Source organism: Apodemus sylvaticus, chromosome 7 (genome assembly GCF_947179515.1).
Source record: "Apodemus sylvaticus chromosome 7, mApoSyl1.1, whole genome shotgun sequence".
NCBI lineage: Eukaryota > Metazoa > Chordata > Mammalia > Rodentia > Muridae > Apodemus > Apodemus sylvaticus.
This window is the reverse complement of record NC_067478.1, coordinates 113,891,494-113,908,037: the sequence shown is the minus strand read 5'-3', so window position 1 is coordinate 113,908,037 and position 16,544 is coordinate 113,891,494. Positions and strand designations below refer to the sequence as shown.

Below are 16,544 nucleotides of genomic sequence, written 5' to 3'. Positions count from 1 at the left end.
ACCCTGCCTAAATGACTTCACAGAACTCTTTCTCTCTCTCTCTCTCTCTCTCTCTCTCTCTCTCTCTTTCTCTCTCTCTCTCTCTCTCATCAAAATGTGAGATTTCCACTACTGCTCCAGTGCCATGTTACCTGTCTACTGCTTTGCTCCCTGACACGATGTCCATAGATTCTAACTCTCTGAAATTTCATCCTCTAAGTTAAATATTTTCTTTTACAAGTTGACTTGGTCTTCATGTTTTATGGTGAAAATAGAAAAGTAACCAAGACAGCCCCAACCAGTCTTGTTTGTCTACCTGTTCCCAATAGTTCAATTAAAGGCATGATTGCTGTAGTGAAAATTAACTGGAGGTTTCTACACCTTTGATCCTTTAGTACCCCCCCCCCCAAAAAGGCCTGAAATTTTAAATTTATACCCTGTCACTAGCCTCAGGTATAACTTGCCATGCTCCAAAATGAGAACCAGTATTTATCACTACAATATATAGCAACAGACAAAACCTCAACACAATTAAAGCAGAAAATAAAAAAGACGGCACAAAGAAAGATTAATAAATTCTTTTCTTGTCTTTTTCTTTTTTTCCAGCTTCAACCCCACTGGCCTGCTTTCCATGAAGGTTGCCCTGACTTCTCTTTTGCATTCCCATTGAGCAACACAAGAGGGCACCCTATGAAGGCCAGTGGATGCTGTAGGTGGTGATACATTGGGAAGAGGAACAAAGGTCTGCTGACTCCTCCACCTATACCATCCTCAGAATCCTATGAGGTTTAGTTTAAACAAAGTCAAGAAGTATCTATAGCTGGACAGTGCTGGTCAAGTTATTTCCTCCTTCTGAGCTTCAGTCTCTCCTGAAATGTGATATGATAGTGTGTAAGTCTCTTGCCAGAAAATTAGTCCTGGTTTGCCCAAGGAGCTTGTTCCTTGAGATTCTTGGCATCCACTGTATAAGCTGTTCAGTATGAAAGGGAGGAACACAAGTATCTCTTCCTGACATTTCATACAGGCCAGGATAATTATAGAAGTAGATGCTTTATGTACTTGCAACCATTGCCTTGAGCCCTTACACTTTTTCCTTCCTCCATAGTTTCCAAGTGTGGCAGATTAAAATAGTCACAATGAAATGATAAAATTTACCTCTCATCACTAATTCTTTGCATCTAAACTACGATCCGCAAGTGAGAAAACACTGTCAACTTACTTACCCAGCACATTGCATCTGTCATCTTGATGTTCCACAGTGAGCAGTGTTTTTTTCATGGTTGTTCCATCTCTCATGATTTTCCTCAGTAGAGGCAAAGCTTATTCCTCCAATAGCACTGAATTTGAATCTGTTATATTTGATTTGATCTGGTTACTCAGCAATGAAAAAAGAATTTACTGGAAGGACTCTGAGATGTTTCATCACCTAAATATAGGAGGGAACACTGAACCTAGGACAAGTAGACCTCTAGGAGTCCTCGCCAACAATCTCTTCTCCTTTCTGCAATAGAGTTCATTTAATTTTGAATACTTATTTATTATTTTTTGTTTTATGCATATGAATGGTTTGCCTGCATATATGTATGTGTACTGCATTTGTGCCATATGCCTGTATAGGCACAAATAGGATGCCAGATCCCTGGAACTGATTTTTAAGGATTGCTATAAGGCACCATATGGATACTGGGAACTAAACTAGGTCTTCTGTAAAAAGAGCAAATGCTCTTAACCACGGAGCCCTCTCCCTAGCCCCAGACTTTACTCACTTTTACCAGCTTCACAGATTGAGAAACTCAGGCACTAACAGCTCTTGATCATTATTCTGGTAATTCCATGATAGAGAAAACTGATAATTTCTCTTTTATTTCTTAAGATACTTTATGTTGGGACAATATAGAAAGAAAAATGGTATTTGACTCATGATTCTAATAGCTAAAATGTCTACATAGTATTGTGCTGGCTAATATCCTAGAAGAGTGCTCTGACTCACATATTCTCAGAAAATCAGAAAGGGTACCAGGTATGTGGAAAGGGTGTACAAGTCCAGGGCAGGTATGCCCACTTCTAACTACACAATCCAACAGGTGCTAACTTAATCCTGCCATATCATGCCCTCTCTTTTTCTATAGTATTAATCCATTTCTGAGGTAGAATCTCTCATGATTTAACTAGTTTCCATCAGCTCTCAACAATGCCATACTGGAGACCAAGCTTCCATCCCATAGATCCTGAGAACAACTCATACAAATATTGAAGAGAGACTCTCTTAGGGTCATATTCTCCATATACGGCCTGGTTAAGTATAAACACATAATTGTACAGGTTTTGTGGCATAACTGGTATTTCCAGGATACAGCTGGCAGGAGGTTAGCTTATGCTACTGTCACCTTCAACAGATATTGACTGAGGTAGTGTCTGTCTTTGTGCCTGAATTCAGTTTCCTGCATGCAGTAAAATGTTGGGTCCTACATAAGTATATATCCAGTCTGTTAATCTATGTCTTATTGGAGAATTGAGTCCATTGACCTTTAGAGATAGTAAGGAGAAGTGATTATTGTGTCCTGTTATTTTTGTTATTAGAAGTGGAGTTATGTTTGTGTGTCTCTCTTTTTATTTTTGTTAAAATATTATTAATTTCTTGCTTTTTCTGGTGTGTAGTTTTCTTCCTTTTGTTGGTGTTTTCTATTCATTATCCTTTGGAGACCTGGATTTGTAAAAAGATATTGTGAAAATTATTTTTTGTCGTGCAATACCTTGGTTTCTCCAACTATGGTAATTGAGAGTTTTGCTGGGTATAATAGCCTGGGTTGGCATTTTGTTCACTTAGGGTCTGTATGACATCTGCCCATGATCTTCTGGCTTTCATAGTCTCTGGCCAGAAGTCTGGTGTAATTCTGATAGGATTTCCTTTATATGTTATTTGACCTTTCCCCCATACTGCTTTTAATGTTCTTTCCTTTTTTAGCACATTTGGTGTTTTAATTATTATGTGACAGAAGGAATGTCTTTTCGGGCCCAAACTATTTGGAGTTCTCTAGGGTTCTTTTATGTTCATGGGCATCTCTTTCTTCAGGTTAGGGAAGTTTTCTTCTATAATTTTGTTGAAAACATTTACTGGTACTTTAAGTTGAAAATCTTCACTCTCCTCTATAACTATAATCCTTAGGTTTGGTCTTCTTATTTTGTTCTGGATTTGCTGGATGTTCTGTTAGGTGCTTTTTGCATTTTTCATATTCTCTGACTGTTGTTTAAATGTTTTCCATGGTATATTCTGCATCTGAGATTCTCTCTTCTATCTCTTGTATTTTGCTGTTAATACTTATATCCATGACTCCTGACTTATTTTCTAGGTTGTCTATGCCCAGAGTTGTTTCCCTTTGTGATTTCTTTATTGTTTCTGCCTCCATTTTAAATACTGGATGGTTTTGTTCAATTCCTTCACCTGTTTTGGTGTGCTTTCCTGTAGTTCATAAGGGCTTCTCCCTGCTACTTGTGATCTCCTGTATTTCATTAAGTGAGTGGAATGATGCTCTATCAGCATTATGAGCTGTGATTTTAAATCCAAATATAGCTATAAAGCAATAGTGATTTTAAAAAAAACTACATGGTATTAGTACAGGGACAGACAGGTAGATAAATGGAATAGAATTGAACTCCCAGAAATGAACCTTCACACCTATGGCACTTGATCTTTGACAAATGATCTAACAGAATTCAGTGGAAAAAAAGACAGCATATTCAACAAATGGTGCTGGGTGAACTGACAGTCTACATGTAGAAGGATGCAAATTGACCCATTCTTATCTCCCTGTATAAGGCACAAGTCCAAGCGCATTTAGGACCTCCACATAAAACCAGATACACTGAAACTAATAGGAAAAATGGGGAAGAGCCTTGAGCACATGGGCAAAGGGGAAATATTCCTCAACAGAACACCAATAGCTTATGCTCTAAGATCAAGAATTGACAAATGGGACCACATAAAATTATAAAGTTTCTGTAAGGAAAAGGGAACTGTCAATAGGACAAAACGGCAAACAACAAATTGGGAAAGATCTTCACCAACCCTATATCTGACAGAGGGTTACTGACCAATATATACAAAGAACTCAAGAAGTTAGACTCCAGAGAGCCAAATAATCCTGAGATCTCACCTCTGAACAGTCAGAATGGCTAAGATCAAAAACTCAGGAGATGACAGGCACTGGCGAGCACATGGAAAAAGAGGAATAATCCTCCACTGCTGGTGGGGTACAAGATGGTACAACCACTCTGGAAATCAGTCTGGCAGTTCCTCAGAAAACTGGGCATGATACTACTGGAGGACCCCATTATACCACTCCTGGGCATATACCCAGAGGATTCCCCAGCATGTAATAAGGACACATGTTCCACTATGTTCATAGCAGCCTTATTTATAATAGCCAGAAGCTAGAAAGAACCCAGATCTCCCTAAACGGAGGAATGGATACAGGAAATGTGGTATATTTAGACAATTGAATACTACTCGGTTATTAAAAAGAATGAATTCATGAAATTCTGAGGCAAATGGGTAAATCTGGAAAATATAATCCTGAGTGAGGTAAACCAATCACAAAAGAACACACATGGTATGCACTCACTGATAAGTGGATATTAGCCCAGAATCTCTGAATACCCAAGACAAAATGCACATATCAAATGATGCCCAAGAAGTAGGAAGGAGAGGCCCCTGGTCCTGGAAAGGCGTGATGCAGCAGTGCAGGGGAATACCAGGACAGGGAAGTGGGAGGGGTTAATTGGGGAACAGGGGGAGGGAAAAGGGCTTATGGGACTTTTGGGGAGGGGGGCCAGGAAAGGGGAAAATAATTTGAAATGTAAATAATGAATATATTTAATTTAAAAAAAGAAGGCAAGTTACTTATGTTGTGCTGAAGCTTGCATCACTCTGGATACAGGATGCAATTCAGTCTTGGTGTTCTTTCTGTTCTTTTGTTTCCTTCATCTATTGCTTCCTTTTGTTCAGAAAAGAGACCAAACTGTTTAGAGTCTTTTCAGCCAAATCCTAGACATTAAGAAACAAATAGAATTTAGCACTATTGAATCCTGTCAAAATTTCAGGGCCGCCGTGCAGTGTGGGCACACGCCTTTAACCCAAGGACTTGGGAGGCAGAGACAGGCAGATTTCTGAGTTCGAGACTAGCCGGGTCTACAAAGAGATTTCTAGGACATCCAGGGCTACAGAGAGAAACCATGTCTCAAAAAACAAAAACAAGCTCTCCGCTTCCGGATCCAGATCAGCCTGAGCAGCAACACCACATCTCCAGGTCCTGAAAGAGGCAAGTGGGGCTTCCGGGCGGACAGTGGGGAGAAGTCGGTGTGCTCCAGTGAATCCAGCGGGCTCCAGCAGGAGCCTTCAGGTGCCTGCTTTGGGATCTGAACAGCCTGGGCCACAGCACTCGGTCTCCAGGAAGTGCGGGAGACCTGGTGTGCACCCAGAGGCAGTCTGGGAGCTCACAGCACAGCTCCTTCCTGTGGCACAGAGCTTAGGCTTCAGTCCTGAGGCCTCTGGCTGGAGCCCTCAGGCCTCTCTGCTTCCGGATCCAGATCAGCCTGAGCAGCAACACTACATCTCCAGGTCCTGAAAGAGGCAAGTGGGGCTTCCGGGCGGCCAGCTGGGAGAAATCCTTGTGCTCTGGTGAATCTAGCAGGCCCCAGCAGGAGCCTTCAGGTGTCTGCTTCTGGGTCTGAACAGCCTGGACAACAACACCCTGTCTCCAGGCAGTGCAGGAGGTAAGCTGTGCACCAGAGGCCACCTGGGAAGGGGCAGCTTGCACTGGTAAGCAAGCATTGACAACACCAACTAACACCAGTGAGAACTAGATGGGAAAATGCAAACGCAGGAATGTCACTAACAGAAATCAAGGCAATATGGCAACCTCTGAACCCAATTCTCCTTTACCAGCATGTCCTGGATACCCCATCACACCAGTAAAACAAGATTTGGATTTAAAATCACTGGTCATGATGCTGGTACAGGAACACATGAAGGACATACTTAAAGAAATTCAGGAGAAAATGGATCAAAAGTTAGAAGCCCTTGCAAGGGAAACACAAAAATCATTGAAAGAAATCCAGGAGAATACAAAAGCCAATAATGAGGAAACACAAAAAACACTTAAAGAAATACAGGAGAACTTTGGTCAACAGGCTGAGGTCATGAAAGAGGAAACACAAAAATCTCTTAAAGAATTACAGGAAAGCACAAACAAGCAAGTGAAGGAGCTAAGCAAAACCATCCAGGATCTAAAATCAGAAGTAGAAACAACTAAGAAAACTCAAAGGGAGACAACTTTGGAGATAGAAAGCCTTGGGAAGAAATCAGTGGACATAGATGCAAATATCAACAACAGAATACAAGAGATAGAAGAAAGAATCTCAGATGCTGAAGATACCATAAAAACCATGGACTCAACAGTTAAAGAAAATGCAAAAAGCAAAAAGCTTGTAACTCAAAATATCCAGGAAATCCAGGATACAATGAGAAAATCAAACCTAAGGATTATAGGCATAGATGAGAGTGAAGATTTACAACTTAAAGGGCCAGCAAATATCTTCAATAAAATTATGGAAGAAAACTTCCCTAACCTAAAGAGAGAGATGCCCATGAATATACAAGAAGCCTACAGAACTCCAAACAGACTGGACCAGAACAGAAATACTTCCCGTCACATAATAATCAAAACACCAAATGTACTAAACAAACAAAGAATATTAAAGGCAGTAAGAGAAAAAGGCCAAGTAACATATAAAGGAAGACCTATCAGAATCACAGCAGACTTTTCACCTGAGACTATGAAGGCTAGAAGATCCTGGGCTGATCTCATGCAGACTCTAAGAGAACACAAATGCCAGCCAAAACTACTATATCCAGCAAAACTCTCAATCACTGTAGATGGAGAAACTAAGATATTCCATGAAAAAACCACGTTTACCCAATATCTATCCACAAACCCAGCCCTACAAAGGATAATAGGAGGACAACACCAATACAAGGAGGGAAACTTCACCCTGGAAAAAGCAAGATAGTAACCTTTCATCAAACCCAAAAGAAGTTAACCAATCAAATTTAAAAAATAACATCAAAAATGACAGGAAGTAACAATCATTATTCCTTAATATCTCTTAACATCAATGGACTCAATGCCCCAATAAAAAGACATAGACTAACTGACAGGATGCTGCTTACAGGAAACACACCTAAGGGTCAAAGACAAACACAACCTTAGAGTAATGGGCTGGAAGACAATTTTACAAGCAAATGGTCTCAGGAAACAAGCTGGAGTAGCCATTTTAATATCAGATAAAAATGACTTTCAACCCAAAGTCATCAAAAGAGACTCTGAGGGACACTTCTTGCTGGTCAAAGGAAAAATACAAGAAGAACTCTCAATCCTGAACAAATATGCTCCAAATGCAAGGGTACCTTCTTTCGTAAAAGAAACTTTATTAAAGCTCAAAGCACACATTGCACCTAACACAATAATTGTGGTGACTTCAACACTGCACTTTCCTCAATGGACCGATCAGGAAAACAGAAACTAAACAGGGACACAATGAAACTAATTGAAGCTTTGGACCAATTAGATTTAACAGATTTATATAGAACATTCTATCCTAAAGCAAAAGAATATACCTTTTTCTCAGCACCTCATGGTACCTTCTCCAAAGTCGACCATATAATTGGTCACAAGACAGACCTCAACAAATATAAGAAGATCAAACTAATCCCATGCCTCCTATCAGATCACTATGGAGTAAAAGTGGTCTTCAATAGCAAGAAAAACAACAGAAAACCCACATACACGTGGAAATTGAACAATATTCTACTCAATGATACCTTGGTCAAGGAAGAAATAAAGAAAGAAATTAAAGACTTTTTAGAACATAATGAAAATGAAGACACAACATAGCCAAATCTATGGGCCACAATTAAAAGCAGTGCTAAGAGGAAAACTCATAGCCCTGAGTGCCTCCAAAAAGAAAATGGAGAGAGCATACATTACCAGCTTAATGACACAACTGAAAGCCCTGGAACAAAAAGAAGCTATTTCACCCTGGAGGAGTAGAAGGCAGGAAATCATCAAACTCAGGGCCGAAATCAATTAAGTAGAAACAAAGAGAACCATACAAAGAATCAACAAAACCAGGAGCTGGTTCTTTGAGAAAATCAACAAGATAGATAAACCCTTAGCCAGACTGACCAAAGGGCACAGAGAAAGTATCCAAATTAACAAACTTAGAAATGAAAAGGGAGATATAACAACGGAAACTGAGGAAATCCAAAAGATCATCAGATCCTACTACAAGAGCCTGTACTCAACACAACTGGAGAATCTGGAGCAAATGGACAATTTCCTTGACAGATACCAAATACCAAAATTAAATCAGGACCAACTAGACCATCTAAACAGTCCAATAATGCCTAAAGAAATAGAAGGAGTCATAGAAAGTCTTCCAACCAAAAAAAGCACAGGACCAGATGGTTTCAGTGCAAAATTCTATCAGACCTTCAAAGAAGAGTTAACACCAATACTCTTCAAACTATTCCACAAAATAGAAACAGAAGGAACACTACCCAATTCCTTCTACGAAGCCACAATTACGCTGATACCAAAGCCACACAAAGATCCAACAAAGAAAGAGAACTTCAGACCAATTTCCCTTATGAACATCGATGCAAAAATACTCAATAAAATTCTTGCCCACCGAATCCAAGAACACATCAAAACGATCATCCACCATGATCAAGTAGGCTTTATCCCGGGAATGCAGGGTTGGTTCAATATTCGGAAATCCATCAATGCAATCCACTACATAAACAAACTCAAAGAAAAAACCACATGGTCATTTCATTGGATGCTGAAAAAGCATTTGACAAAATTCAGCATCCTTTCATGCTTAAAGTCTTGGAAAGAACAGGAATTCAAGGCCCATACCTAAACATAGTAAAAGCAATATACAGCAAACCGGTAGCCAGCATCAAACTAAATGGAGAGAAACTTGAAGCAATCCCACTAAAATCAGGGACTAGACAGGGCTGCCCTCTTTCTCCTTATCTTTTCAATATTGTACTTGAGGTACTAGCTCGGGCAATTAGACAACATAAGGAGGTCAAAGGGATACAAATAGGAAAGGAAGAAGTCAAACTATCATTATTTGCAGATGACATGATAGTCTACCTAAGTGACCCAAAAAACTCCACTAGAGAACTCCTACAGCTGATGAACAACTTCAGCAAAGTGGCAGGTTATAAAATCAACTCAAGCAAATCAGTGGCCTTCCTATACTCAAAGGATAAGCAGGCTGAGAAAGAAATTAGGGAAATGACCCCCTTCACAATAGCCACAAAGAGTATAAAGTATCTTGGGGTGACTCTTACCAAACATGTGAAAGATCTGTATGACAAGAACTTCAAGACTCTGAAGAAGGAAATGGAAGAAGACCTCAAAAAATGGGAAAATCTCCCATGCTCATGAATCGGTAGAATCAATATAGTTAAAATGGCCATTTTGCCAAAAGTAATCTACAGATTCAATGCAATACCCATCAAAATCCCAACTCAATTCTTCACAGAGTTAGAAAGAGCAATTATCAAATTCATCTGGGATAACAAAAAACCCAGGATAGCTAAAACTATTCTCAGCAACAAAAGAAAGTCTGGGGGAATCAGTATCCCTGACCTCAAGCAATACTACAGAGCAATAGTGTTAAAAACTGCATGGTATTGGTACAGTGACAGGCAGGAGGATCAATGGAACAGGATTGAAGATCCAGAAATGAACCCACACACCTATGGCCACTTGATCCTCGACAAAGAGGCTGAAAACATCCAATGGAAAAAAGATAGCCTTTTCAACAAATGGTGCTGATTCAACTGGAGGTCAGCCTGCAGAAGAATGCAAATTGATCCATCCTTGTCTCCTTGTACTAAGCTCAAATCCAAATGGATCAAGGACCTCCACATAAAGCCAGACACTTTGAAGCTAATAGAAAAGAAACTGGGGAAGACCCTTGAGGACATCGGTACAGGGAGAAAGTTTCTGAACAGAACACCAACAGCGTATGCTCTAAGATCAAGAATTGACAAATGGGACCTCATAAAATTACAAAGTTTCTGTAAGGCAAAGGACAACATCAAGAGGACAAATCGGCAACCAACAAATTGGGAAAATATCTTCACCAATCCTACATCAGATAGAGGGCTATTATCCAATATATATAAAGAACTCAAGAAGTTAGACTCCAGAAAACCAAACAACCCTATTAAAAAATGGGGTACAGAGTTAAACAAAGAATTCTCACCTGAAGAACTTCGGATGGTAGAGAAGCATCTTAAAAAATGCTCAACTTCATTAGTCATTAGGGAAATGCAAATCAAAACAACCCTGAGATTTCACCTTACACCAGTCAGAATGGCTAAGATTAAAAATTCAGGAGATAGCAGGTGTTGGAGAGGGTGTGGAGAAAGAGGAACACTCCTCCACTGCTGGTGGGGTTGCAAATTGGTATAACCACTCTGGAAATCAGTCTGGCGGTTCCTCTGAAAACTGGGCACCTCACTTCCAGAAGATCCTGCTATACCACTCCTGGACATATACCCAGAGGATTCCCCACCATGTAATAAGGATACATGCTCTACTATGTTCATAGGAGCCCTATTTATAATTGCCAGATGCTGGAAAGAACCTAGGTATCCCTCAACAGAAGAGTGGATGCAAAAAAATGTGGTATATCTACACAATGGAGTACTATTCAGCCATTAGAAACAATGAATTCATGAAATTCTTAGGCAAATGGATGGAGCTAGAGAACATCATACTAAGTGAGGTAACCCAGACTCAAAAGGTGAATCATGGTATGCACTCACTAATAAGTGGATATTAACCTAGAAACCTGGAATACCCAAAACATAATCTACATATCAAATGAGGTACAAGAAGAAAGGAAGAGTGGCCCCTTGTTCTGGAAAGACTCAGTGAAGCAGTATTCAGCAAAACCTGAACGGGCAAGTGGGAAGGGGTGGGTGGGAGGACAGGGGGAGAGAAGGGGGCTTAAGGGACTTTCGGGGAGTGGGGTGGGCTAGGAAAGGGGAAATCATTTGAAATGTAAATAAAAAATATATCGAATAAAAAAACAAAACAAAAACAAAAATGTCAGGGCCATGAGAAATACACACACACACACACACACACACACACACAATTTTAAACCTTGAGTATTGAGAGGGTGGCTTACTATAAGCATAGATAACTGAACATAGGAGTACATTTTGCAAGTGCAATGAAATCCACAAGGATTTACACATTAATAAAAGATTGATAGCAAAGAAATTGAATTCATCATTGAGACAGCACAAATCATTCTTGTTCTCATGGCAGTCACAAGCAGTTCTTCAGTATTGGTTAGGCTTTCATGCTTCTTTAATAGAAACCTCTGGTCAAAATAACTACAAAGAAAGGCTTGGTCAGGCCACAGTTGTTTTCATTCTGTATTTGTGCTGCTGAGATTGACCCCGGGCAGGCATGCTATAATAAATCCAAGACCCTAGGCAAAAGGACATCTAAAATATGGAAACATTGGCAATCCTTCCTCCATCACCTCTCTCTCCTCAATCAGCCTGTCCCACTTAATTCACAGTGGACACAACTCAGAGCTTCAGAACTGTTGCATGGCCTCAGTCTAGGACCATCATAATTTGTTCAGGAAGTATCTGACCTATTCTAATTATTTCATCCAGCAAATCAGTATAGTTTTTTCTGGACTGAAAACTAATTGTAAGATTTTTTGGTTGGTGGTGGTATAGGTATCTCCCTCCCTCTCTCTCTCTCTCTCTCTCTCTCTCTCTCTCTCTCTCTCTCGGGAGGCTGCAAGAGAGTGACTCAGGACAGACCCTTGTGAGGAAGAAAGAAGAGCATGGAGAGTGGAGACAGAGTGCTCAGGAAGCAGGTTAATAGAATCTACATGTTGCTGAAAGTTGTAGAACCAGTTTCCTTCTGAGGACATTGGCTTGTATGGGAGTATGGCTTCACAGTCCTGCCTTGCAGTCACTGAATGGAAACAGATGGTAGGGCCTGTAGCCTCTAGTGCACTTGGTGGTAGGTTTAAGGTCATCTGGCTTTGGATCAATAACTCTTGTGTGTTTCCACACCTACCACAAGTTTTTATTTCCTAGCACTCTGAGCAGCCTCTCTCCCTCCCTTCTCAACTTTATAGCAACATTCATAAATACAAGTTGTAGGGGCTGGAGAGATGGCTCAGCAGTTATGATCACCGACTGTTCTTCCAGCGGTCCTGGGCTCAATTCCTAGCAACTACATGGTAGCTCAGAACCATCTGTAATGGGGTCTGGTGCCCTCTTCTGGTGTGTCTGAAGAGAGCAATGGTGGTGTACTCTTATGTACAAAATAAATAAATAAAACTCTTTAAAATATAAATAAAATAAATACAAGTTGCAAATCGATTTCTCTTCTGTGTTTGCCATTACTCATAAGATGCTGATGCAAAGAATCAAAGTCGTTGCATGTATGGAAAGACGAAAATGGAAGGAGAAACAGTTGATATTTCTAAGGATGTGAATTATTTCTACTTATCCACCACTGGTGCATCAGCTTGAAGCTGTCAGACAAACATAGCTCCTCATCTCCATGCATTTAGCAGCTGCTTTCCCTGCTACATACTTAGGTGAGGAGACTTAACGTCCAAATCAAAGTTTCAACGTTGCCTTAACCACTGATTTCACAATCTCCACTTAGCTCTCAGAGTTGCTTATCAAGGCTCAACAAAATGATATATTTTCTCTTAACTTCAAACTGTGCACTCTGGAAGTTCTGTACTCACTGGGTCAGGGGGTCACTGAGAAGCCAAATCATCATTTACCCATAACAGAATGAAGAGGAGCATCATGAAGCACCTACATCTCAGGAGACACAGTAACAGGAGCAGTATTTAGGTCATCTATGTTAACTTCACCCTGAGCCTCTAAGGTCAGTCTAGATGGCTTCCTTTTCCAAGTTCAGGCAAAGCCACAATAAATAGGAAGAAGGATTTGTCTACAACTGAGATGAGGCACTGTCAGTCTAAGGTTAGTACTACTAATTTCTCCCATGATTTCTAACCAGATAAAGGGTAATATACATGATATACAAAGATGGTTTAAGGACTAGAGATGTGACTTGGGAATTAAGAACACGTGCTGCTGATTCAGGGGATCCCAGGTTCCATCCCAGCACCTGCACCAGGTTGCCTGTAACTCATGTTCTCGGGGATCCAACACTCTCTTTTAGCTTCTGTGGGTATTCATGCATGTGATACATATATACACACTCAGGCAAATGCAAAGAAAAAATAAATGGATTCTTAAAAAGAAGTATATACTGAGTTCGATTTAAAGCTGTATTGTTTTTTATCAGAAATTATAAATTGATGAAAGGAGCTAACTTTTTTTCCTCTCAGCCTAGCATAACCACTTCTCAAGTGTACTACTGCCAGAGTGACTTTGATGAGCTTCTAGTTCCCACCTACTTACAGGGAATCTGGTTTCTCCACATCCTCTCATTTTTGACTTTTAAACTGAATCATAAGAGGAACAGGAAATGGTGTGTTGCTCTGAAACATTTTTCTCCTTCACAGTGTGAACCTTGGCTTTCACAGACAGCCCATGCACAAAAAGTGACAAGAAGGAAGGACACTGTGACATGATGCAAACAGAATTTCCAGCAACCTCCAGATATGATTGAGGCTCCTCCCCTGGCAGGCCCTATCTTTGCAGCCTTTGCCTCCTCTGCCTCTACATGGACAGCTCCAGGCAGCTCTGCCAGAGATGACTGCCTATGAATTCATAGTATATCCACTTCCTGGCTGAGAACAATCTTCAGTATGTCCTACAGGCACCTGCCTTTGAATCGGCTCCAAGTGAGACATCCAGAGTTCTACAAAGAGTCGCCTTCTCCGTTCAGAAAGAAGTTGAAAAGAAGCAGAAGCCGTTCTTGAATGACTTTCATGTGGAATCCATAGATACTGCCAGAATAATATTCAGCCAAGTGATGGAAAAAGTATTTGAAGATGGCATCATTAACTGCAGAAGAATTGTAACTATATTTGCCTTTGCAGGAGTTCTCCTTAAAAAAACTTCCACAAGAGCAGATTGCCAGGGATGTGGGTGTGTACAAACAAGATTCCAGTTTTGTGGAAGAATTCATAATGAATAACAAAGAAGCATGGATACAACAGAATGGAGGCAGGGAATGTGTAATGACATTTTCTAGATAGATAGATAGATAGATAGATAGATAGATAGATACATAGATAGATACATAGATACATAGATACATAGATACATAGATAGATAGATAGAATTTCTTTTTTATTATATATATTTTTTATTTTCTATATTCTTTGTTTACAATCCAAAAGCTTTCCCCTTTCCCAGTTCCCCCCTCCCCATATGTCCTGTAAGTCCTCTTCTCTTCATCCATTCTCCTATCTCTCCTCCTCCCTGTCCTGGTACTCCCCTACAATGCTGGGTCAAGCCTTTCCAGGATTAGGGCCCTCTTCTTCCTTCTACATGGGAGTCATTTGATATGCTAATTGTATCTTCAGTATTCAGAGCCTCAGGGCTAATTAATGTCCACTTATCAATGATTGTATTCCATGTGTATTCTTTTGTGATTTCATTACCTCGCTTAGGATGATATTTTCCTGTTCCATTCCTTTGCCTAAAAAAAATCATGAATTCATTGTTTTTAATTGCTGAATAGTACTCCATTGTGTATATATACCACATTTTCTGTATCCATTCTTCACTTGAGGGATACCTGCGTTCTTTCCAGCTTCTGGCTATTATAAATAAGGCTACTATGAACATAGTGGAGCATGTGTCCTTATTGCATGCTGGGGAATCCTCTGGGTATATGCCCAGGAGAGGTATAGTAGGGTCCCCCAGAAGTGTCATGTCCAGTTTTCTTAGGAACCACCAAACTGATGTATATAGTGGTTGTACCATCTTACAATCCCACCAGCAGTGAAGGAATGTTCCTCTTTCTCCACATCCTCGCCAACACCTGCTGTTTCCTGAGTTTTTAAACTTAACCATTCTATATCTATCTTCCTATCTATCTATCTATCTATCTATCTATCTATCTATCTATCTATTTATCTATCTATCTATCCATCTATAGATATATCTATATCTATGAAGATAAATAGATATAGATATACTTTTTTCTATGTATATATACATAGATACTATATATATAATTTCTCTAATGAAGAATAGGAATGAAAAGTTTCCTTACTGATTAAAACAAACAGCAAAATAACACTCAAAGGACTTCAGTCTCTTTATTAATTAAGATGCTCTTAATTAAAATTAAGCAAAACAAAAATCCCCTGGGTTATTTCCAGTGTACCTTACTGGAAATAAATGTTTAAAATTAAGATTTATACATTTATTTTATGTATGTGAGCACACTGTAGCTGACTTCAGACACACCAGAAGAGGGTATCAGGTTCTGTTAGAGATGGTTGTGAGCCAGCATGTGGTTGCTGGGATTTGACCTCAGGACCTCTGGAAGAGTGTGTTCCTAACTGCTGAGCCATCTCTCCAACCCACCCCCAACTTTATAGTTGGAGTACATTTGTGTCTCCAGCTTTAATTCAGGCTGTGAGGTCTGGGCTTGAGAATATCATCATTATTTTTTTAACCATATCTTCAATATCAGCAGTGCAGATCCCCAAGTGCCTGCCTTTTTCTATGGTCTATTTCTTTCATTTTTTTATTCGATATATTTTTTATTTACATTTCAAATGATTTCCCCTTTTCTGGCTTCCCACTCCCTGAAAGTTCCATAAGCCTTCTTCCTTCTCCCTGTTCCCCCATCCACCCCTTCCCACTTCCCTGTTCTGGTATTGCTTCTAGGGTCTTTTATGACATTTGAGAACTAGTACAGAAGATCTGGTATTAAATATTGTCATATGTACTTTATTGTGTTGTAATAGTCAACCATATGTATGGTTTTGTACATTCATTACTTACACACCAAGCTTTTCTGTTTTCTTAGCACACTCTCATGTGTGGATAACCAGACTCCCTCATGGCCCTTTGTCACTAGGGATTAAATCTAGAGCCTAACGTGGTCTGAGCATATGTTCTATCAGTGTACTGTATCCTTAGCCTCATGGTTAGTCCTTCTGGGAAATATTTTACAAATTGGTATCTTGTCTATACATGGAAGTGCCCATTCTGGAACATAAAAAGGAAGATAAGAGGACCAAAACTTCAAGGTAATCTTCAACTACACAGTAAGGCAGCAGAAAGCCACTTCTGGGCACATGAAGGACCCTTTCATCTCCCCCACTCAAATAATACATAGATTTATGCTGTAACTGCTTTTGTCAACCCAGGGCACTAAAATAACATTTTAAAGGACATTTTTTTTGGCCTGAGGAAGTACATCAATTGTAGAGTCCCTGTAGTCTGTGAGCAAGATCTCTAATTCAACCTCTAGCACCATGAATAAAAATTA

The 16,544-nt window shown here is 39.8% G+C and overlaps 2 protein-coding genes across 2 annotated transcripts in view; one reads left to right on the top strand and one right to left on the bottom strand.

Annotated features, from left to right (window-relative positions):
* LOC127689387 (uncharacterized) overlaps positions 1-16,544 on the bottom strand; it is a 488,686-nt gene that overhangs the window by 57,816 nt on the left and 414,326 nt on the right. The window lies entirely within an intron of this gene.
* On the top strand, positions 13,082-14,228 carry LOC127689499 (bcl-2-related protein A1-like). The gene is made up of 2 exons (XM_052189208.1): positions 13,082-13,102; positions 13,863-14,228. The coding sequence occupies exons 1-2, from the start codon at positions 13,082-13,084 to the stop codon at positions 14,226-14,228; spliced, it is 387 nt and encodes a 128-aa protein (XP_052045168.1).

Excerpts from the sequence above, each read along its gene's own strand:
- LOC127689499 (XM_052189208.1), top strand. The coding sequence starts at position 13,082 with ATGAGGCACTGTCAGTCTAAG. Across the intron at positions 13,103-13,862 it reads TGAGGCACTGTCAGTCTAAG|TATATCCACTTCCTGGCTGA; the intron begins GTTAGTACTACT and ends ATGAATTCATAG.